Below are 21,340 nucleotides of genomic sequence, written 5' to 3' on the forward strand. Positions count from 1 at the left end.
CACACCCTGCCCTTCCCCTCTTATCCCCAGGCACACACACACTAATTACATCTCTGCACTCATGTTGATTACTCTGTCTTTTCGTTCACTCTGCTGCAGCCAAACTGGCTTCCTTGCTGTTCCTTGAGCATCCAAATCATGCTCCCAACTAAATGCCTGGGCATGCCTGCTCCCTGGGCCTGGAATGCTCCTCCTTCATGTAGCTGCTTGGCTAGCTCCCGCATGTCCTATAAGGTTTTCCTTAAATCTCATATTCTCAACAAAGCCCACCCTGACCACTTATTTAAAATTGCAATGCAGGTCTCCTGTGCCCCCTACCCTTGCCCTCCATCTTTGCATTCCCAATCCCCTTTGACCTGATCTACGTTTAATTTTACCATTATACTTCTCACTAACACACTATATGTAAGTTCCCTATTTGCTTTAATGCTCACTGTCTATTCTTTTTCCAAGAGATGCAAACTCCATAATAATATGAATCATGTTATGCTCATGAATGGATCCCATGGAGCACATGGAATCACTTCAGAAAAAACTGAGTGAATAAAAAATACCATAATGAAAAGATTAAGCTAAGAAATGAAATAATAAAAACATTCATCTATTATGATGAAGATTAACTACTTCAACAATTTTTTAGAATATTTCCCACTGTATTTCAATGTCATCCAAAGATTTAGATAGGCAAAGATTTTAACACTCAATTCTTAGCAAAGTGTGCATGGCATAAATCTTTAAACCTCTATATCAGGATTTATAGATAACATTATTATCCCAACTTCTATTAAAAGAAAGACCAATTTTATTCTATCAAATTGTCTACCAACTGTCATTTTATCAAAGTAGGAAAGCTTATGTCAGACCTGAGAAATTAGATGCCCATGAGTAACAAGCAAAAGATGAGATAAGTAAAATGGAAGTCCTACAAGAAATCATCTTCTCACATGGTTCAGTTAGGACAATGAAATTAATTCACATATTGATATAGCAAATATTCAGTAAGAACTAATTATGTGCAAGGTATCAAGCAAAGAGCTGTGGGTGTTGTAAGATGAAAAAGACATAAACTGTTCCCTCAAGGAGTTCCAGTTTCAGTAAAGAAAAGTCTTAACAAAGATAAAACACACACATAAATAACTCTAAGGTAGAAAAAGTTAAATAACATGAAAGTTTCAGATAAAATACTACAGGAATTCCAAGAATAAAGAAACACTGCCAGAGATTAAAGATAATGATTCTATTACTGCCTGAAAGGGCTCAAGTAAAAAGCATGATCACAGAAGCCAGCAGCCATGAAACAAGTGCAGCTTGCTCAGACTTGAGTGTATACTACAGAAGAAATCAGCCCTTCTACCTGGATCCCTCCTGGCCTCAGTAAGAGTGGTTTGAAGAGAATTCTTGCTACAGCAATCACTCTGGAAACAAATGTAACCAGGAAAGAAAGGCTAATTCAAGACCTTTCCCTCAAGTGATGACCTTGGGCAATTCAACACTGAGTAGCATAACCTGTCAAAAAGGAAGTAAGAAATAGTCTTTCACATTAAGAGATAATGGACTTTAGTCCCCCTTCAAGAGGAGAACTGGTAACATGGTATTCAAAATGTGTGAGAGTATGTGTGCTTGTATATGTGTATACATATGATTGATTTGCTATTTGAATCTGAAGATGACATAGTTCAGGGATTTATTAGCCAAGTCTGAAAATATTCATTTACTCAACAAATATTTATTAAGTACCTACTTTATATGAGACATTGTGCTAGATCCTGTGGAAAACATTAGGATTAAGTACTCGAAACTTTGCCCTCAACGATTCACTGATTGAACAGAGGATGATCACTTGGAAAACTGATTGATGTGAAGCTATAACTTATTTGAGAATCTTACCCTATGCTATGATATTTATTGGTAAAAATGCTTATTATCAGATCTCCTTGTCCTAATTTGATATATATCCTATGTGTATATATATATCACATATGTTTATAAATCTATATCATCTTATTACACATATGCACATATACACATATCTTATATATATGTATGCATACAAGTCTGATGAGCATTATGAACAAAACTATAAGCTCCAATTGAAAGGTTCTTAGATTTGATAAATAGAATTACAGAAAGGCCACAGACAAATTTTCACTTTAGGCAGGTGTTTGACTTGTTGCTTTTCACTCTATGTAATCTTCAATCTTCCTGAGGTTATCTCAATTGTGCTCAAGAATTTAACTACTCCCTGCCATTGATGATTCTCATGGGTTTAGCTCCAGCCCAGAATATCTACCTGTCCTTAATAGGCACACTTTTTATAAGCACATCCCAAACTCAACTCATCATGCCTCTCACCCCTCCTTCCATTGTTAAAGTCCTCATACATCTCTTATGCCAATGAATGGTACTCTATTCAAAAACTTGGGCATTTTACTCACCTTCCAAATCTAATTGGCTAAGTCTCTAAATATCTCTTAATTTCCCCCTAACTCTTAATCCTCATTGCCACGGCATTGGTTTCATGCTACTACCCTCTCTTGGTCTAGATCACTGCAATAGTCTATTGATTAGCCTTCTTTTATCTGAGAAGTTGTTCCCCCTATTTTTATTCTATGTTAGTGGTTGTTCAAGTGTGCTCCCCAGAGCACCTTCGGTAAAAACCCGGGAAATGCAAATTCTCAGTTCTGCTTCACACCTATGGAATCAGAAAACTCTTGTGTGGAGTCCAGTAATCTGTATTTTAACAAACCCTGTGGGTGATTCCAGTGCATGCTGAAGTTTGAGATCCTGGTCTAGAGAAAATTTACATTCAACATTCAGGACCAGCTCAGGACATCTCTAGAGGAAGCCTTCCATGACACCCCTTCCCCTGCCACTGGGTTAGGTGTCTTCCTGTTTGCTTCTGTATTATGCTTTTTCATGGCATTCATCATTGTTTTGTCATTCATTTTTACGTTTTTGCTTGTCTCCCCTTTCAAGCTCTAGGTTGTTTTATTGTCCTCAAATCTACAATGTCTAGCATAGCCCTTAGCATAAATTAGGGGTCTAAAAATGTTTATGAAAGAATGACTGAATGAATGGAGAGGCACTCATCCATACTAGATGACTTATATTGTAGTTACCAAATATGTGCAAGACTTGTGTACTTAAATAAATTCAAAATCACTGAATATGCTTTTATTACAGATTACAAGCATGTTTTAGAATACTTTCCCAAATTAATATCAAAATAAATATAAACTGTATATATTTTAAGGACTGAAAGAGTAGGCTAATCACATTTCATGGTCAACTAACCTTTGAGATATTCCAAGTTACACTGGATAGACCTAATTTGCAAGCAGGCCACCTGAGACCCTAAAGATTAAGCAACTTCAAAAGTCCCTTTAGGGAAAAAAACTTTGGCCCAGTGGTTAGGGCGTCCGTCTACCGTATGGGAGGTCTGTGGTTCAAACCCTGGGCCTCCTTGACCCGTGTGGAGCTGGCCATGTGCAGTGCTGATGCGCGCAAGGAGTGCCGTGCCATGCAAGGGTGTCCCCTGCATGTGGGAGCCCCACGCGCAAAGGAGTGCGCCCGTGAGGAAAGCCGCCCAGTGTGAAAAGAAAGAGCAGCCTGCCCAGGAATGGCGCTGCCCACACTTCAGAAGCGGACAAAGAAACAAGACGCAGCAAATAGACACCAAGAACAGACAACCAGGGGAGGGGGGGAAATTAAATAAATAAATAAATCTTTAAAAAAAAAAAAAAAACAAACCAAAAACAAAAGTCCCTTTAGAGGGCCACAGCAACAGTATGTGAAAGGCACTATTTTCATGGCTCCCAGCCCATTTTTCCCCTCTAAACTCAAAATAACACTATATTAGCATTTGGTTGGCAAGAAATGTGTATGCATATTTTTCTTTACAGTTTAGAGAAAATTCTGATCTAAGTTCTTCCAGTCAGAATGATGAATTATAGACTTTACAGAGCTGCTGAATTATGATTTCTTTAAATTATGGTTTATGGTGGAAATGCCGATACCAGCTATTCATTAAAAACTTTCTATTTCCCCTTTTATGTCTCTGCCATGCCCCAGACCCATAATTTCTGAAACTATAGCTACTCTCTTTGTTGTGGCTCAAGGCTGATACACTACCTCAGAGTGTAATTACGTGGATGCTAACTAAATAGTGGGTGAAAAATAATTAATTTACCAAGTCTTATATGCTTGTGGCTCTGTCTCCACAAGGGGTTTTTGGCATTAAATACCCCTAGACATAGGGTTACAGTGGAGTTGCTAATTCTCTTAGCATACTTCATGTGCTAAGTTAGCTGTCACCCTACTTCAAACCTTTTTTTGTCCCACACTCCTTTCCACACAGCATATGGGGCCTTCTGTGATGTAGCCCAGCTGACCTCTTACTTGTTAATTTTTCCCAATCTTACTCAACTATTTGCATGATCCCAAAAGTCCTATTCCTTCTCACCCCTGGCTCTTTGCTTGTTTCATTTTAACTCTGGCAGAGTCATTTGCCATCATCTTCACATTGCTTGCCCCCCACAACTTTCACCTGGTTAATTTTGATTTATTTCTCTGGATTTAGCCTAGACATCAAAGTCTTTAAGAAGCTTTTCTACTGGAAAGGGAACTCCTAAAATCTGGAATAATAGTCTTTCCAGCTAGGTGGACCTAAAGTGGCTGAACCCATTGATGCTGGTAAAATGGACATAAGCCTGACATTTCCTCACTCAAGAGAAACCTACAGCTGGGATGCTGTAGAAAGCTCATCAGGAATGGGTGGAAGGCAGAGATAGAATCTATCCAACTGTCCTTCCTCTCTGGGAATTTTAAGTTTCGGGAAATATTTTGACAGGGCTGGTACTGTTTTTCCCCCCGAGTCTGCATTCTGGGCCAGAACTTCACTGGATACCGAATCAGGACACTCCATCAAATCACCTCAGTATGCCTCCTCCAAGAAGATATCATAAACTTTACATCAAACTCACAGTCATATGGAGAGATGCTCCCAGAGAGAGTCTAGGCGCCTCAGGTGTCTGTGGTAAAATCGCGATGTTGAACCTGCGGCTTTCCAGACCCGTCTGGGCATCTGCGGCACTGGACACCTGAAATGAAAACTCATACCAGTGAGACTCTCATCTTCAGCTGTGCAGGAGCAGGTCTGAACATGTTCATTTTCTCCCCTATAAACCATCTGTCTTTGAATTTTATATGCTCCAGCATTACGATTTTTCACTCTGTTCTTCATATTTTAATATTAAATTTTTTTAATGCTTATAAAAATGATACATAATCATTTTAGGCAGTTCTGAAAGTACAGGAAAGTATAAATAAGAAATAAAAATCATCTAGAATTTCACTCTTTAGAAATGATCATTACAAAGATTTTGATGCATTTCAGTTTAATCCTTTTTCTATGCATATGTATCAAACTGCATATACAATACGTATTCTAATTTGTCACTTAATATTATGATATTTGCTATATCATTAAAAATTCTTGAAAACATCCTTACTAATGGTTATATTATGAGCATACACCATATAGGATGCTTATTCCATTTCTTGAATCTTTACTGAGCACAGATAGCTACACCTAGATTATCTGTGGCAAATACCTAGCACTTGGGCGCCAATGTGGCTCAGTGGTTGAGCACCAGCTTCCCACTTATGAGGTCCCGTGTTCAATCCCCAGCCCTGGTACCTCAAAAAAAAAAAATTTTTTTTTTTAAATACCTAGCCTCATATTTTTTTAAGTATTTTTTAAATACTTCAGCCTCATAACTGCAAGACAAGGATAACAACAGTAACATTCAGGGTAGTGCTCACAAAATTAACTTTTTCCTGTTTCAAACATGCTTTAAAACTGATTATTTCTCAGTGCAGTTCCTCCCTACACTTCAGCACTGAGTCCTAAAAATCTTCTCTCCATTGTTTGTTCCATCTTAGGCTTGTCACAAGAATTGCTAAGGCTTTCTGTGTGGCCATGAGTACTTGCATTAATTCTCTATGAGAGGGAGCAGGGCTTGGTATTCTGAGAAAAATGGCAGGGACAGCAACCCTTTCTCTATGTCTCCTAAAGTTACACTCAGGAAACAAACTGTCTTCTTTCTTTGTATCTTGATCACATCAGATGCCTGGGGCTCAAGTTTCAAGCTAGCTACCTGTTTTAAAGGAGACATTTTATAGTGTCACTATAAATAATATTAATAACAGTGGCTATAATTCACTGAACATCTATTATGGGCTCAGCCCTGAACTAGCGACTTTTCAAGGTTAACTTACTTTATACCCCCAAGGTAGATATTATTATCTCTATTTCAACAGATGAGGAAACTGAAGGTCAAGAACATTGAGCTAAGTGTCAAAGTGACAGAGCCAATAAGTGGCAGTATTTAACCAGTTCAGCGGGGTTCATGATCTCTCCACTGATCAGGATGACTTAATTTAGTAAATATAGGAAATTAGGAAAGGGTGGAATATGTGTTCTCCTGTCTCTTGATGAAAAGGAAAGTAACACTGGGCATATTACTGAACAAGTGACTCCATTCCAGCTTCCTTAGTAAGGATACTTGAGTGAAATATGTCGGTCTTTCTGAAATCATATCCCCTGAGGCTTGTACCAACATGATCTGAGTATATCTAAACCAAGACTCCTTCCCACACCAAAAATGACTGTGAACGTGCATGCTTTTTCCTCATTATGCCATGCTCTACTTTTTAATACCACTCACATTACATAAATCCCAAGTCCTACACGCAAAGTAACAGATGGGATGCATCGATGGCTCATGACAGCACATCAACATTAAAATAGAATTAAATCCATGCACCTCATTATATCGCATTTTCTGCTTTAAAGAAAAAAAAAACAGAAGGGAAGAAAGAAGAAACATTAGAATAGCATCCTTTTCAATTTAAAATCTTTTAGAGACACTAAAAGGATAAATGTGAAAAGTTGCCAACCGTTTATTTAAGTACATAGCTACAGCATCTGTGTCATTTCAAATGGAAATATGAGGTAAGTCTATAAAGCAATGAGACTTTAAAAATAAATATACAAAATTTTTACATCTAGGAGAATAACAGAGAGTTGTTTCATTCTTGCAATAAAGATGCTGACATTGTTCAAAATACTTTTTGGAATGCCTTCAGAGATAGTTCACAACTCATGTAAGAAAGCTGGGCTCATTACTTTATAATTATTGTCTGTTTATAACTAAAAATAATTACCCCCATTTTTCCAACTAGGCATGAATCTAAATGACTCTTGGCTATTTCCAAAGCTTAATTCTACTTTCAATGGACGGCACACGGTCACTATTGAGAATATTCTAAAGAATATCTCACAGGCCTGAAGGAGATTCCAAGGAATTCAAAATGGGTGAACACCCTCTGAAGGGAACTACTATCTAAGTAATAATGTCCAACTGGCTCTCTTAAACTCTAGTGAGTTTGTTAACAAAACTGAGTAACTTTTGCTATTTTAGAGTCACCCACTTAGTAACCAACTTGGAAAAGCAATCAAATATAATTTTGAGCTGGGGCTTAGAACCCCTTTCCCGGGAAATGCCTCCACGGGGACAGTGTCCTTCATCCTGACCACTATGGAGGCAAAGGCAGACCAGAGGAGCCTAGTTTTCTGAGGAGACATCTTCTGATTGAGGACTTTGCGTCCATTCTGATTCATTTGTTCAAGACTGCCGCAGTATGCAGGTGCTAAAAATGAAAAGTTAACTTGGGCAAAGGCACTCAGTGTTGGCCCACTCACTGGACAGTCAATGTGCTCAGTGTAATTCCATTTTAACATTCTAAAGAAATAATTCCAAATTTACTTTTTTATTCTCTGGAAAAACCCATGTTTTATACAATATAAGTTAGTCAGACAATGAAGATGTACAGGCCAGCTGTCAGAAGCTGGCTAGATGATAATTTTAACAAGGTGAGTATTGTGGTAGCTCACCCCACTGAATTCCTACACAAAAGAGAAATCTCAGGCTTTGAGGGGCAGTGACACGGCCCTGGCTGCACACCAAGTGTGATTTCTTTATATTTTCTCTGATACTTTACCAAATTCTTCTCTATGTCTGTGGATAAGTGTTCTGTCTCATTTATATTCCTCATTCCTTTGAATTTCTGTCAAATTCTTCATGTCCAACATGCCTCCCAAGGTTTGTCTAATTTTATTGGTATTTTCAAAGAAGTAGGTTTTATATTCATTAATCGACTCTAACATTTTATAATTAATCAAGCCCTCTGTTTATGTCTATTAATTCCTTCCTTGTGCTTTCCTTAGGTTTATTTTGTGGCTCCCTGTCTTCTTGAGTCCACTTATTTTTGTGCTTTCCTGGTCAATAATAACAGCTTGAGATACCAGTTTTCTTCTGAGTACGATTTTGGCCAAATCATTTAAGTTTTGATAAGTTATTTCTTCCTCATCAATATTTCTTAATAGTTTGCTCTTTTGATTTACTTTTAGACCTAGTAATTATTTAGGTACTATTTTGAAAATTCCAAGTGATTTGAAACATTTTTATCTTCTTATTATTAATTTCTAATTATATATCATAATGGCCCAAAAATTATCCAGTATCATTTCTTGTTCTTTAATTTATTAACTGTTTCTATGTGGTCTGTTGTTTCGCCAATTTTTGTAAATGATAACAACAAACCCTTACATAATGCTTAGTATGTGCTAGGCACTGTTCTAAGAGCTTTATATATATAAACTCATTAAATCCTCACAATAGTCTCTTTTACAGATGAGGAGACTAAAGCACAAGGAAGTTAAGTAATTTGCCCAAACACATGTATTTAGCAAATGGCAAAACTTAGATCTCAACCTGCTGAGTTTGACTGTGAAGTCCATGATCTTATTCATAAGATGAAGAAAAAAAAATATTTTTTTTCTGAACACTTTAATCATTATCTAACATAAAGCCTCTTTGCTGTGCACTGACTCTGCTTGTGGAGTGCACTGAGAGATCAAAAAAAAAAATCTCTCGGCACTTTTAATTATAAGTTTCTTACCCCAAATGTGATCTCCAGGCAATTGCAGAAAGTTACTTGAGTTGTTTATTATAAGGGTGACAGTCTTCATCAGACCACCGGGGCATGAGAAAGGTCAGGAAGCGGAGGTTACCTGAAAATGGAAGGAGTCGCTTTGGGCTGGGGCTCCTGAGTGTCTGTACCATACGATGCCTTCGTTGATGTCTTGCTGCGTGAAGGTGCTGGTGGGGGTTGCTGTCCTCCCGTCGGGCAGCTGCTGCCCTTCATCTGCAGGACTGTCTGCAGGCATATCAACCAGAAGGACCACCTCCCCTAGGGAAGCACAGGTCACACAGTGAGGATCTTGGGAAAAGCACGTCCACAGCTCTTATTCTCCTTCCCCAAACCTTTCTCCTTTTTTGTTTACTTTTAAAAAAGAAATGTACAATGAAAATAATAATAGTTAACATGTGAATGCTTATGGTAGGAATGACATGAAGTTCTTTACGTGGTGGTTCAAACTCAGCTCCACCACTTCCCAGCTGAGTAATCTGGGAAAGTTGCTTAAGCTCGTTAAGCCTCTGTTCCTCATTTGTAAAATGGGAATAATAGTACATACTGCACAGGGGGCTTGCAAGGATGCTGGTCATTCTTATTCATTATCTATGCTAATCAATCCTTCTGAATGATGCTATCATCATCTCCATTCTACAGATGAAGTTTAGCTCAGAGAAGTTTAATACCTTACCTAAGCTCAAACAAGCAGGAAGTGGAGGAGCCAGGATTCAGGTCTGAAGCTCCTATTCTTAGGAAGCTCTGTGACCAGCTGTCATTAATTTAAGTAAATGTACCAATAGTGACTCCACTAAATGTTCACATTTTTTTCCTCCTTTATTCTTTAAACTTTGTTAGGGAAGCGGATATGGCTCAAGCAATTGGGCCCTTCTCTAACATATAGGAGGTCCAGGGTTTGATGCCCAGGGCCTCCTGGTGAAGGCAAGCTGGCCCGCAGGGCGAACTGGCCCACACGGAGTGCTGTCCTGTGTGGAGTAGGCGCAGGAGTACTGCCCCGCACAGGAGTGCTGCCCCACATGGAGAGCTGGCTCAGCAAGATGATGGAACAAAGAGACACAGAAGAGAAATAATGAGATGCAGTAGGCCAGGGAGTTGTGGTGGCACAAGAGGATGATCGCCTCTCTCCCACTCTGGGAGGTCCCAGGATCCCTTCCCAGACCCGTCTAATGAGAATACAAGCAGAAGAATGCACAGTGAATGGACACAGAGAGCAGACAATGGAGGGAGGGGGAGAAATAAATGAATAAATAAATCGTAAAAAAAAAAAAGAATTGAAACAAGGAAACCTAAATCTAAACACCACCACCACCAATCTGTTTCTAATGCTTACTCTTCACCTAAAGCTACTATCTTCTGAAAGTGAGACAGCAAATACAGAAGGTGTTACAGAAACAATTAAATTATCACAAGGAGAACATACCTTAAGTGATGACCAAATAGAAGAATGGATGAACTGCTGAATGCAGAAGCTATGTTATCATGAAAATGCAACTAACATTTAATCTGAAAGAAGCCTCCCTTCCACTCAGATAGTGAGAAGAAAAGAAGTGTGTGTGTGCGTGTGTGTGAAAGAGAGAGAGAAAGAGAGAAAGAGAGAGAGAGAGAGACAGACAGACAGACAGAAACTGTGGAATTTTTAAATGTTCTCTGGGACGATACCCAGGTTTTAATAACTAGGCATACAGGGCAATTGATAGTGCATTTTGATTACCCTAGAGAAATTTGTTTTCTTATGCAAAGTAAACAACTCATTCTAATATTTATACATGCTAAATTCAAGTTAAAAATGATTATAATATCCTACATGGTGATGAAATACTGAAGTAAGAGGAAAACATCAGTAATCTTCTTTATAGAATCATGTGCAAAACCAACTCATTTTAGTTTCCTTCTTGTATTAATTCTCATTTGTACCTAAGTCACAAATTTCATTACCCATCCCTGGTTCAACTTCTGTTCATAAGATGCTGTTAATAAACATGGTTTTCCAGGATGTGGACTGTTCATGAACGTGAGTATAGTTTCAAAATACTCTGAAAGGAGATTTCCATAATGAAAATGTAGATGGTAGAAGAACAGAAAATATTCAAATGCTAATTTCCTAGCTATTCCACTCTATAACTGAAAAGCTAGGCAGAATTTTCCTAACAAGTCCTAATGAAATACTTTTCAGATAAAAGAGATCGCTGCCATGCTATACAGATCAATAGGAATCATAAGATATTGACTAATTTAATTTTTACTCAATATATATAGTTGATGAGTACCTGCTCAGAGCTAGTTATTATATTACATTAGGCCCTTCAATGGTGGGGTATTCAAATGAAGTAAGATGCAGCTCCTATAACTGAAGATCAGGGTCTTCAAGGCTGGTAGGTTGGATAAGGAATGGAATGGAAGGACTAACTGGAAACAATATTGGACAAATAAGTTGGAGCCAGACTGTGGAAGGTCTTCTGTGCCAAAGGATGGAGATGGAACTACCCCTCCCTACCCACCATAAGTAACTGGGAGTCACTGAGAGATTTTAAGTAGGTATTGACATGAACCAGTTTAGGAGACAGAAAGTGTTGATCAAAAGATAGAGTCCCATTAAAGATGTTGGACATTATTCTGTAAAAATTGTAACATTTACGTAGTCAGTTTGATAATTATGAGGTACTGCAATGTCCAATGGGAATCTGAAGTAAGGCCACAGAAGTAGGATTGGAAAGAATTGAACAGACAGAAGAGTTACTGAAGAAGTGTAAGAAGCAGAACCTGACAATGTGATTGTGGGGAGGAACAAGAGGAAGGAATCAGAGAGATCACCTAATATGATGAGTGACTTGTAGAAAAGCGATGCCACTGATAGACATAAGTCCTAAGGATGGACAGGCTAGGAGGAAGACAAAGAGATCAGAAATGGGCATGTTAAACACAAGGTGCCTTTGCAACAAGCCCATGAGTAGACAGGAAGAATGACCATTATTTGGTGGGATTCAATCCAGAGAGGTGAGTACTAAGTTTTTGTATAGCACACTTCTGCTTTTATCATATTATAACAAATGTAAGGAGATGACACTTTAAATAGATGAAAATCCAGGTTAAAAAACTAGAAAATAATCTCTATTTGGGACTTCCTTTATACTGACGTCTATATCTTAACTAAACTGTGAAAGAAAATTTAAAAGGTATTAAGAATTGAAATCTCATTTGAATCTCTATGGATTATTTTGCAGTTGAGATATAATCTGTATTAAATCTTTCTTACACTATGCTAAATAATTTAGAGTTGGCACTTTGTTGGATTAAGTCATTTTCTTCCTTAAATGACACTGAAGGTACTTCATTAAAATTATCTAATTAAGTTTATTACGAAACCTGCGAAACAGCTAAGGGTATAAGTATCAATCAAACTGTCTAAAACCTACATTTTATTTTATTTTTTTTAACGTATTTTATTTTATTTTATTTTATTTTTTTCTGAGCACTCTTAAATATCTTTTTTTTAATTTTATTGACTTTGTAATAATATTACATTAAAAATATATATGTGAGGTCCCATTCAACCCCACCCCCCCACCCCACCTCTCCCCCACCCCCCCCAGCAACACTCCCTCCCGTCATCATGACACATCCATTGGATTTGGTAAGTACATCTTTGGGCACCTCTGCACCTCATAGTCAATGGTCCACATCATGGCCCATACTCTCCCCCATTCCATCCAGTGGGCCCTGTGAGGATATACAATGTCCGGTGATTGCCTCTGAAGCACCATCCAGGGCAGCTCCATGTCCCAAAGACGCCTCCACCTCTCATCTCTTCCTGCCTTTCCCCATACCCATCAGCCTCCATGTCCACTTTTCCCAATCCAATGCCACCTCTTCTATGTGGACATTGGATTGAAAACCTACATTTTAGAAGTATCTTCAGACTACAAGTAGTTGAATTCAGGTCCTTTATGCAAATACTACACAAGCAATTTACATTTGGTTCTGTTCCAAGGTTAGCTCTTCGCACAAAGCCAGAAGCCCAACATGAACATTCTAAAGTAATGAGGGAATATATAATAGCTGGGGTAGCAACGAAGTAAGGTCTCCACAGATTCACCTCATTGGAAGAGATGGATATAAGTAGATTTGTATTAAATGGTCTTCTAGTTCCCACCACCTTTTTTACCCTTGAATGGTTTCTAAGGGTAATGTGATTTGATTATTACCAGTAGGTAATTCCAGACACCTAGAAAGAGGATTATGTTCATAGGAGAGTTACAGCAGAAAAGGGTCACAATCAAATCTGCATGGCATTTATCAAGCTGAAATGGGACTTTCATCTGCTTAAAAACCATTTAATTCAGGATTGTTATGTTTAATACTTAAAGTATTGGACTGTCTCTAGGAAATTTGGAGACTTAATTCTTTGGCTTTTAATTATCAAGATAAAGGTAGAAAACTTCATACATCAAAAGAGTCATAATTTTTAGAACTGAAAAAGACTTAAAGGAATTAAAATTTATCTAGATTAAAATCAGTGGGTGAAAGCAAGATGAGAAGCAGGATATTTATTAATTACAAATGGAAAAAGTAATTTTTCAGTGGAGAAATCTGGCAGATCACTTTAACAAAGCGGTCAAAGTGAACATTACCAGTAATAAGACACAGTGACATCATCTAACTCCTGATATGATAACAATGCAAAAGGGCAGAGTACTTCTGTGTCCCCTAAGAATGGGAATCATCAGAAAAATCCAAATTGAGGACTTTTCTACAAATACCAAACAAAACTCTCCAAAAGTGTCAAGGTAATGAAAGACAAAGACAGAGTAACTGTCACAGAATGGCGGAGAGTAAGGTGACACAATAATGAAATGTAACTAGTGATCACAGATTGGATTAGAAAAAGGACATTAGTGGGGCAAGACTGTCAAAATCTGAGTAAGGTTTGTAGAGTAGTCAAAGGTACAGTGTATCATTAATTTTCTGATTTCAATAATTGTTCTATTGTTACGTAAGATGTTAACAACAGGGGAAGCTGGGTGAAGAGCATTCAGGAAAAATTTGTACTATTTTTCCAACTTTTCAGCAAGTCTAAAATTATTTTAAATTAAAAGAAAAAGTTTTTAAAAATTAAAAATTTTAAATGATCTAGGCTAACCTCTCAAAGAAATCTATGCCCAAGGGGGGGGCACTTGTCTTACTCAAGGTAAGACTTACTTAAGCTATCATAAATGATAGGTAATGATAGGTAGATTGATATTTAGAATATCAATTCTTGATTAGATGATGCTTTTCAGTGTCTTTGTAAAGTTACCAGACATGGAAGCATTTTTATATTGTACATTTTTTCCCTCACTATAGAAAACATAAAGATTTTAAAAATCAGATGGATGGTCAGGGGATTATTAGTTACCCCTCTGCTATTTAACTTGCCAAGTATGTGTTTACTTTTGATGATTGTAATTTTCACTTTAAGATAATCTATTAGTTCTTTTTAAAATCTACCTGCTCTTTTATTTTTTCATAGCATTTTGTTCTTCCCTTATCATTTTGATTCCTTCTTTTGTCTTCACTCATTTTAAACATGCTTCTTTCATAGTTTCTCTAAGATAGTTCCTTTCTATAAAGTTCTTGGGGAATAAAGCTGATTATGGTACTGTAGATCATTTCCTCATTTTTCTATAATTTGTAAGTCTAAGACAATCTTCAGTGAGGCTTCATGTGGGCATCTTATGTAGTCAGACTGGAGGGAGGACCTTCTACAACAGTCTATTGGTTTCTTCCAGGAACCCAAGGGAATCATTGGCCTGCGAGTCATTAATGTCTCAGTTTTATGTCTCTCAGACCATGTGCAAAATGTGATTTCAACTCAAGATCTGCAGGAGAAACAAGCCTGACGTTCTGAATTCTCAGCACAGACTTTTTTCCTCTACATTGAGCCCAAAGACAGGCAGGTTTCTTTGTCATCTTGCTTTTTGCCAATGAACTTCTTGTTTTCTATTTTGGCTCCTGAAATGAAGGCATGTCCTTCCTGAGTCCTGGCTTTATGCAGGATCTTACTTTGGATTCCATGTCTCCTCTCTTACAGATATTGAATCCAAGTCCCTCGGTTATTGAGACACACATAGGCCCTTTCAGGGAAGCCATGCCATCAGCTCATGCACATACTGGCTTTCATTTCCTTCTTTGTTTCTAGCACCTGGGGATTTCCCTCTATTCTTGGAAGGTCACCTATGAATAAGTTCTGTTATACTTTTCTAGGTGATGATGACGGAAAAAAATTTTAGGTTATCTTAGTGTACTATCATGTTGGAAGTAGAAGTTATAATGAGGTTCTTGAAACAGGTTTTAATGTAATGTTTCAAAACAAAAGTATCATCAAAGGGAAGTCTGGTGATGTTCTGAGACAGATACAGTGTGGTGTCTGAAAGCCTCAGCTTTGGAATTAAACTGACATATATTAACTAGGTGATTTTAATAAACTACTTCACCTCCGTTTTCTTATCTGTAAAATAAAGTTGGTTTGAAGCTCAAATTTTAGGCTTTATATATAATATGCTTATAGAATCCAGTAAACTGCCCAGTCTGTAACATGTGTATAGTGTGACAGCTATGAGGCTTATTCTGTTTTCAAGGGATGTGTAAGGTATAGAGAGTTCTTTGGAATCACAACCTTGCTGTATGGCATCACACAAAAGCTGTAATAGTCTAAGTCTGCCGAAGGCAATGATGAAGTCATGCCAAAGGGAAAAAGAGTTACCATATTGGGGGTGGTCTTGTGTAATTTTGTAGATGATTTCTGAGGCGCTGGCTCCTGGAGCTTCTGCCTGTAAGATTCTGTTGGTAATCTGTAGCATACCCCCTTCTGGAACCCACACCATTGAATTAGCCACAAGCCGAAGACCTCCATCATTCTAAAATAAGGAAAGAAGGCAGAATTAGGTCCAAGGCAAAATAAGAAAACACCAGTACTTAGAAACATAAGTTATCAGGTTCCAGGTTGCTAAAGAAAATCTATTAAGAGAGATTCACAGCTTTAGAAGACTGTGTATGTGTATTATTGCAGATAGATATGCATGTATGTATATATCCTTATTTTTCTTTAAATTTATTATACCCAAATAACTTATTTCAGTCAAGAAAATGAAGTCTATTTCTTTCTTTCATTTGCTCATCTACCTGTCCTTCCCCTCCTCATCCACCCACATTCAAGAAATATCTATCTTGCATCTATTATATGCCAAAGCTCTTTTGCTAGAGATCTGGGATAAAAGGATGGTTGAAATAAGACTTCAGCTCCAGAACTTATAGGCATGTAAATAATTAGGATGCATCACAAATGATGCTCTATTAGAATCTTGAGCAAAATGCTTTGGAAGATTTCCTCTTTGGAGGAAGAAAGGCTCAGGAAGGCTTTCTTGAGGAAATATCACTTAATTTATACACTTGAATGAAAAAAATGCATTTTCTAAGTAAAAAATGGATGGATGGGGAAGTGGCTGTGGCTCAGTCAGTTGGGCTCCCATCTACCACATGGGAGGCCCTGGGTTCATGTCCTGGGGCCTCCTTGTGAAGGCAGGCTCACCCACACGCTGTGGAGTGCCACCGGTCCACAAGTGCTGCGGAGAGCCGACTCAGCAAGGTGACACAACATAAAGGGAGACAAGCAAAGCACAGAAGAGTGTGCAGTGAATGGGCATAGAGAGCAGACAGCAAGCAAGTTGCAAGGTGCGGAGGGGGAATAAATAAACAAATACAGACACAGAAGAACACACAGCAAATGGACACAGAGAGCAGTTAGCAAGCAAAAAAAAAAAAAAAAGCCGCAAGGGGGGGGATTAAAAAAAATATTGAAAATGGATGGATGCTTAAAATGTCCAAGTGTCTGGTGCAAGTTGAACTTAGCTGGGGGAAGAAATGAGTTAAAAATGATCATCTCTTAAGGAAGGTTAGTAGAAGGTAGAAGCCATCTAAAAAAAGTCATAGTTCAATTTGTCTTATAGGCATAGTAAAGACAACATGGTTTATCACCGAAGGGAATCAGATGATCAGATCTGGGTTTTAGAAAGACAGACTCCAGGGGCAAGAGACAGAGGTGACTAGACTGAGTGAATCTGGAGCTGGAGAAATCACTTAAGTTCTTGCAATGGTACGGGTGAGAGACAATGAGGGTCTATGAGAAAGTAATTGTGGTAGGAATGGAGAGTTAGCAACAGATTCCAGAATCACTGCACAGGCAGGACTGATGGGCCTTAGAGGCTGATTGAATAGGAAGCTTTAGAAACAACATTTGGTAGTAGCTGGCTGGAAAGAAATCACCTGTTCAGCACTCCTGAGAATGCAACCATTTTAATTGCTAAAGCTAATGTCATTAAAAGCAATGCCATTCCTGATTTGCGAGATGCACATCCTCTTTCAAAGCCTCATAATTGACATTTTTCACAGAATGAGATTAGTGAGGCCACCAATGTTCAGTTTTCAATTTGTTTTCACACTACTAAAAATTAGTAAATCTGATGATTTAAAAATAGAGCACTTCATGAAGAACAGTTTTTTAAGTTATTACTACTTTCAAATATGTCAATAAATATAACAAAGAAAGCAACACTCCCAGGAGGTGAATATTCCAATCAGAAGACAACAAATATTCCTTTGCAGTCACTCAGCACTCATGCCTTTGCCCCTCCCAGGAGGAAATCATGGCTATTTTCATCAAATTTACTAAGAAATCGAGTCAAATAGTGCCCAGAAGAACAGTAGCAAAAGCACTTTTTATACTGTTTGGTGCTCAGGGGCAAAATCCCAGAGAATTTTCTTTCTCAACTGGTATAGCATACTATTTGAAAAAAACATCAAAATTGTGTCAGACAACATGGATGAACCTGGAAGACATCATGTTGAGTGAAATAAGCCAGGCACAAAGGACAAATATTGGTAAACACAAGTGAATTATATATTTGAATGTGGTTGGAGATGGGGGAGAATTTTAGGTTGTATATATGTCACTAAAATAAATTTTTTAAGAAGTGTGTCAGAAAATGTGCATATTACCTACCAGAATTCTAGGGGGAAAGGCCCTATTAACTCCGGCAGAGTTTTATGTAACATGACATACTAAGACCCACTTTCTTAATTGCTAGAACTCTTTCTAATAGCAGTAGCCTAGTCAAATTTGATTATGGTTATGGAGAGCAGTCATACACCAACAACCATGCTATTGGACTGAAGAGTAAAGCAGATTTTCGTATTCCAGGAAAGTAAGCACTAGAACATACAGGCAGGTCCCAGACAACTCTTACTACATCCCTATCTTCACTATACTTTATTGATTTTCCTCTGTAATTCCTGTGTGGATATAACTTTTTAGTAGACAATACTCCCTGCTCCTAAAAATGTTCAGGGATCACAGTGCTTGGAAGCTTATCAGGCTTTCAGAATTTCAGGCCCCTCCCCAGAACCTTCTGAATAAGACTCTGCATTTTCACAAGATCCCCAGATGATGTAGCAGAAGTAAATGTGAAAAACACAACCTAGGCTCTTCCTGGAGTGGTTCTTGTGAAAGTGCACAGGAGGGCATTTTAGAGTATTTATGTTTATAACAAGATAATAGATATACCTCTGTTTCTGAATTGTTTATAGTACTGACGAAGAAACACACAATACTTTCTAAAGAAAGGAAGCATCATTCTTCCCACTTATTGTAATGAGGATGTTTTTTTCTATTGTTTTCTTTTGGGAGAGGCTCCAGGAATGATTCAATAATAGATGGACAGAAGGCTGTAAACCATCTCTTCTACAGCTAAAGTGGCTCAAAAAGGCCAAATAAATTGTAACCTAATTTTCCAATGGTTCTGACATTTGGGCATCTCTTTAACTCCTTGCAATTCTTTTTTTTTTTTTTTTTTTTTTTTGAGAGGCAGTTAGGTCTGCAGAGGGGTGCATAGCATATATCTCTGCAAGCACAGGAATTTAGCCATAATAATAGCTGAGTAATCTCCTTCCCAGAGATGTTTTACATATCCTCCAGAGTACTGCATTAGGAGGCAATGAAATCCCAACAAGTGAAATTGGGGACATGATTAAAACCAGTACTTTAAATTAAATAGTTCTTCTAATTCATTTCACAGCAGAATAGGCATACAGAAATGTTGGTAATAAAGTTTAGCCATAATGTATCACATTACAAGTAAAAATATTTATGTTGTGTAAGCCAGAAGTAACGAATAACTTTCCCTCCATTGGAGGAAAACTCCCATAAACAAAATGAAAACTTCCCCCTAAAATTAAAAGTTGAGCCATAATGATAAAATTTTAGCTCATATAATGGCATCTTCCCATCCCAGGCCATGATATACGAGATAAAAAGTGTTAAACTTCATTAAATAGAAAATGACTATAGTAGAATGTAACAACATCCCTCACGTCTTTATTTATTTTGTGAAAATAGATTTTAATTTGCAAGAGTTCACTGATATTATAGCTTTAAAATTACAATCTTGCAGGACAACTGTGGATTTTAGGGAAGAATGACAGGGGGTAGTGGATACAATGTGAATTTAGATGTTATTTACCAGGAGGAAAAAAGAGGGAGAGATAATTGGACTAGCTTTGTGTGTGTCAGTGTGGAAGTTTGGTCCCTTCAAATAAGAATATAGAATCTCTCCATGTAGATTTCAACTGCTTTTGTGTATTTTTCAAGTCAACATTTTCTGAGTGTATTCTTTGAGCAATGTTCCTTATGAGCACATGACATTAGACATTATGAGATGCTAAACTGAATACATTAAACAAGTCAAAAGAAAGCGAAATTCTGACACATGGCAAGGATTTATTTACTTATGAAGCAATCAGACTCATACAGAAAAATAAACATTTTTGTCCCATTGATACCTATAATTTTCATAAATATCATTATCATCAAACTAACAACTGTGTCCCTGAAAGAAAATCAATGGGAGGTTAGATTTTAGTGAAATTAAGGGAAAACCCAATAGAGCTTTTAGCTGCACACAGGCCTTACCAAGGTCACACAACCAGAGAAGACTCTCAGCAATAGAATTTTCCATCCAGTTCATAGCATGACACTTGGGGGCTTTTCAACATTAAAGCATTACCCAGCCACAGAAAATAACTGCTCAAACAACAACAAATGAGGTCAGAAAGATCATCAGATTTATTGGCAAAGTACAAAAAAGGACACGGTTTCCATAGGCACCTTAATTAATGAAAAGGAAAGTAATTCCTCAAAAGCCCAGCAGTAGAGAGAAACCCTCCAATAAGAATGACTTTTCCCAGCCCACATTTTAGCACTTATTAGTCACTGAACTGCTTTACAATCATATCTCTAGCAGGTTTGGGTTTGGTAATCCACTCAATTAATGAAAGCCTGTTCAGCAAAGCATTCTTTATCACTTTTTAATCTTTTTAATTTCCTTTGCTTCTTCTCCCAAAAGAACATGTTTTAACATCAGTCCTGGGTCAGTTTTTTCCTTAGTGGCTAAGTATAAGTCTGGAAGGTGGTGGTAAAGTTTATCTACTTCCAGGCCAAGAATAAAAACACAAGTTTGGGACAAGTGGATATAGAATGTGAAAAGCAAGGAAGAACCTGAGGACTCCACTCAGTCCCGAATGGGCCACACCCTCATCAGGGGCACCCTAAGTGCTTCTCATCTGACATAAGAGAGTGATTTGAAGGCAGGAGCCCAGGCAACAGTCTCACCCTACTCATTATAGTCATGTTTGTCCATCTACCCATCTACCCATCCACTCATCCAGCCAATAAAAATGCACTGAACTTCTACAATGTGCTCACTCGGAAGACTATGACTGAAATAGTCCCTGCTCTTAAAAAGCTTCTGTTTCTATCCCTCCCTCCCTTCTTATCCATCTTGCCAGGTTAAGTTTTCTATTGAACCATAGCAGGATTAATTTGTGCATACATTCACTGAGAATTAGACCAAAAGCCCTAGACCATTCCATTTAAGCCACCAGCTAGACATTAGCTAGCAATCAAGCTCACTCCAAATTTAATCCACAGGTAACTTCAGTATAAGGATTTGTAAGTCCAATTTTTCAGAAATGGCTATTAAAACAAAATCCATCATGTCTGACTGCACCTCTATTGGAAGTTGCAACAGTTGGCACCATTTTGTTTTCCTAGCCCCAGTAGATTTAGGGTTATAAATAGCCTCACTTAAGCTGCGGTGACTCCAAGGGAAGATTCCAGGAGGTTTAGGACCCAGCCTGCTTTAGAGAGGACACTGAGCAAAATCACAAATTATTCTATCTGCATTCTATCCATTAA

At 37.8% G+C, this 21,340-nt stretch overlaps 1 protein-coding gene across 1 annotated transcript in view; it reads right to left on the reverse strand.

Annotated features, from left to right (window-relative positions):
• FRAS1 (Fraser extracellular matrix complex subunit 1) overlaps positions 1-21,340 on the reverse strand; it is a 537,120-nt gene that overhangs the window by 144,454 nt on the left and 371,326 nt on the right. The window contains exons 30-32 of the mRNA XM_058296546.1: positions 15,797-15,950; positions 9,137-9,315; positions 4,983-5,099 (exon numbers count right to left, since the gene is read on the reverse strand). Coding sequence (XP_058152529.1) covers positions 4,983-5,099; positions 9,137-9,315; positions 15,797-15,950 — 450 coding nt within the window. The remainder of the gene's footprint in view (positions 1-4,982; positions 5,100-9,136; positions 9,316-15,796; positions 15,951-21,340) is intronic.

Source organism: Dasypus novemcinctus, chromosome 1, assembly GCF_030445035.2.
Source record: "Dasypus novemcinctus isolate mDasNov1 chromosome 1, mDasNov1.1.hap2, whole genome shotgun sequence".
NCBI lineage: Eukaryota > Metazoa > Chordata > Mammalia > Cingulata > Dasypodidae > Dasypus > Dasypus novemcinctus.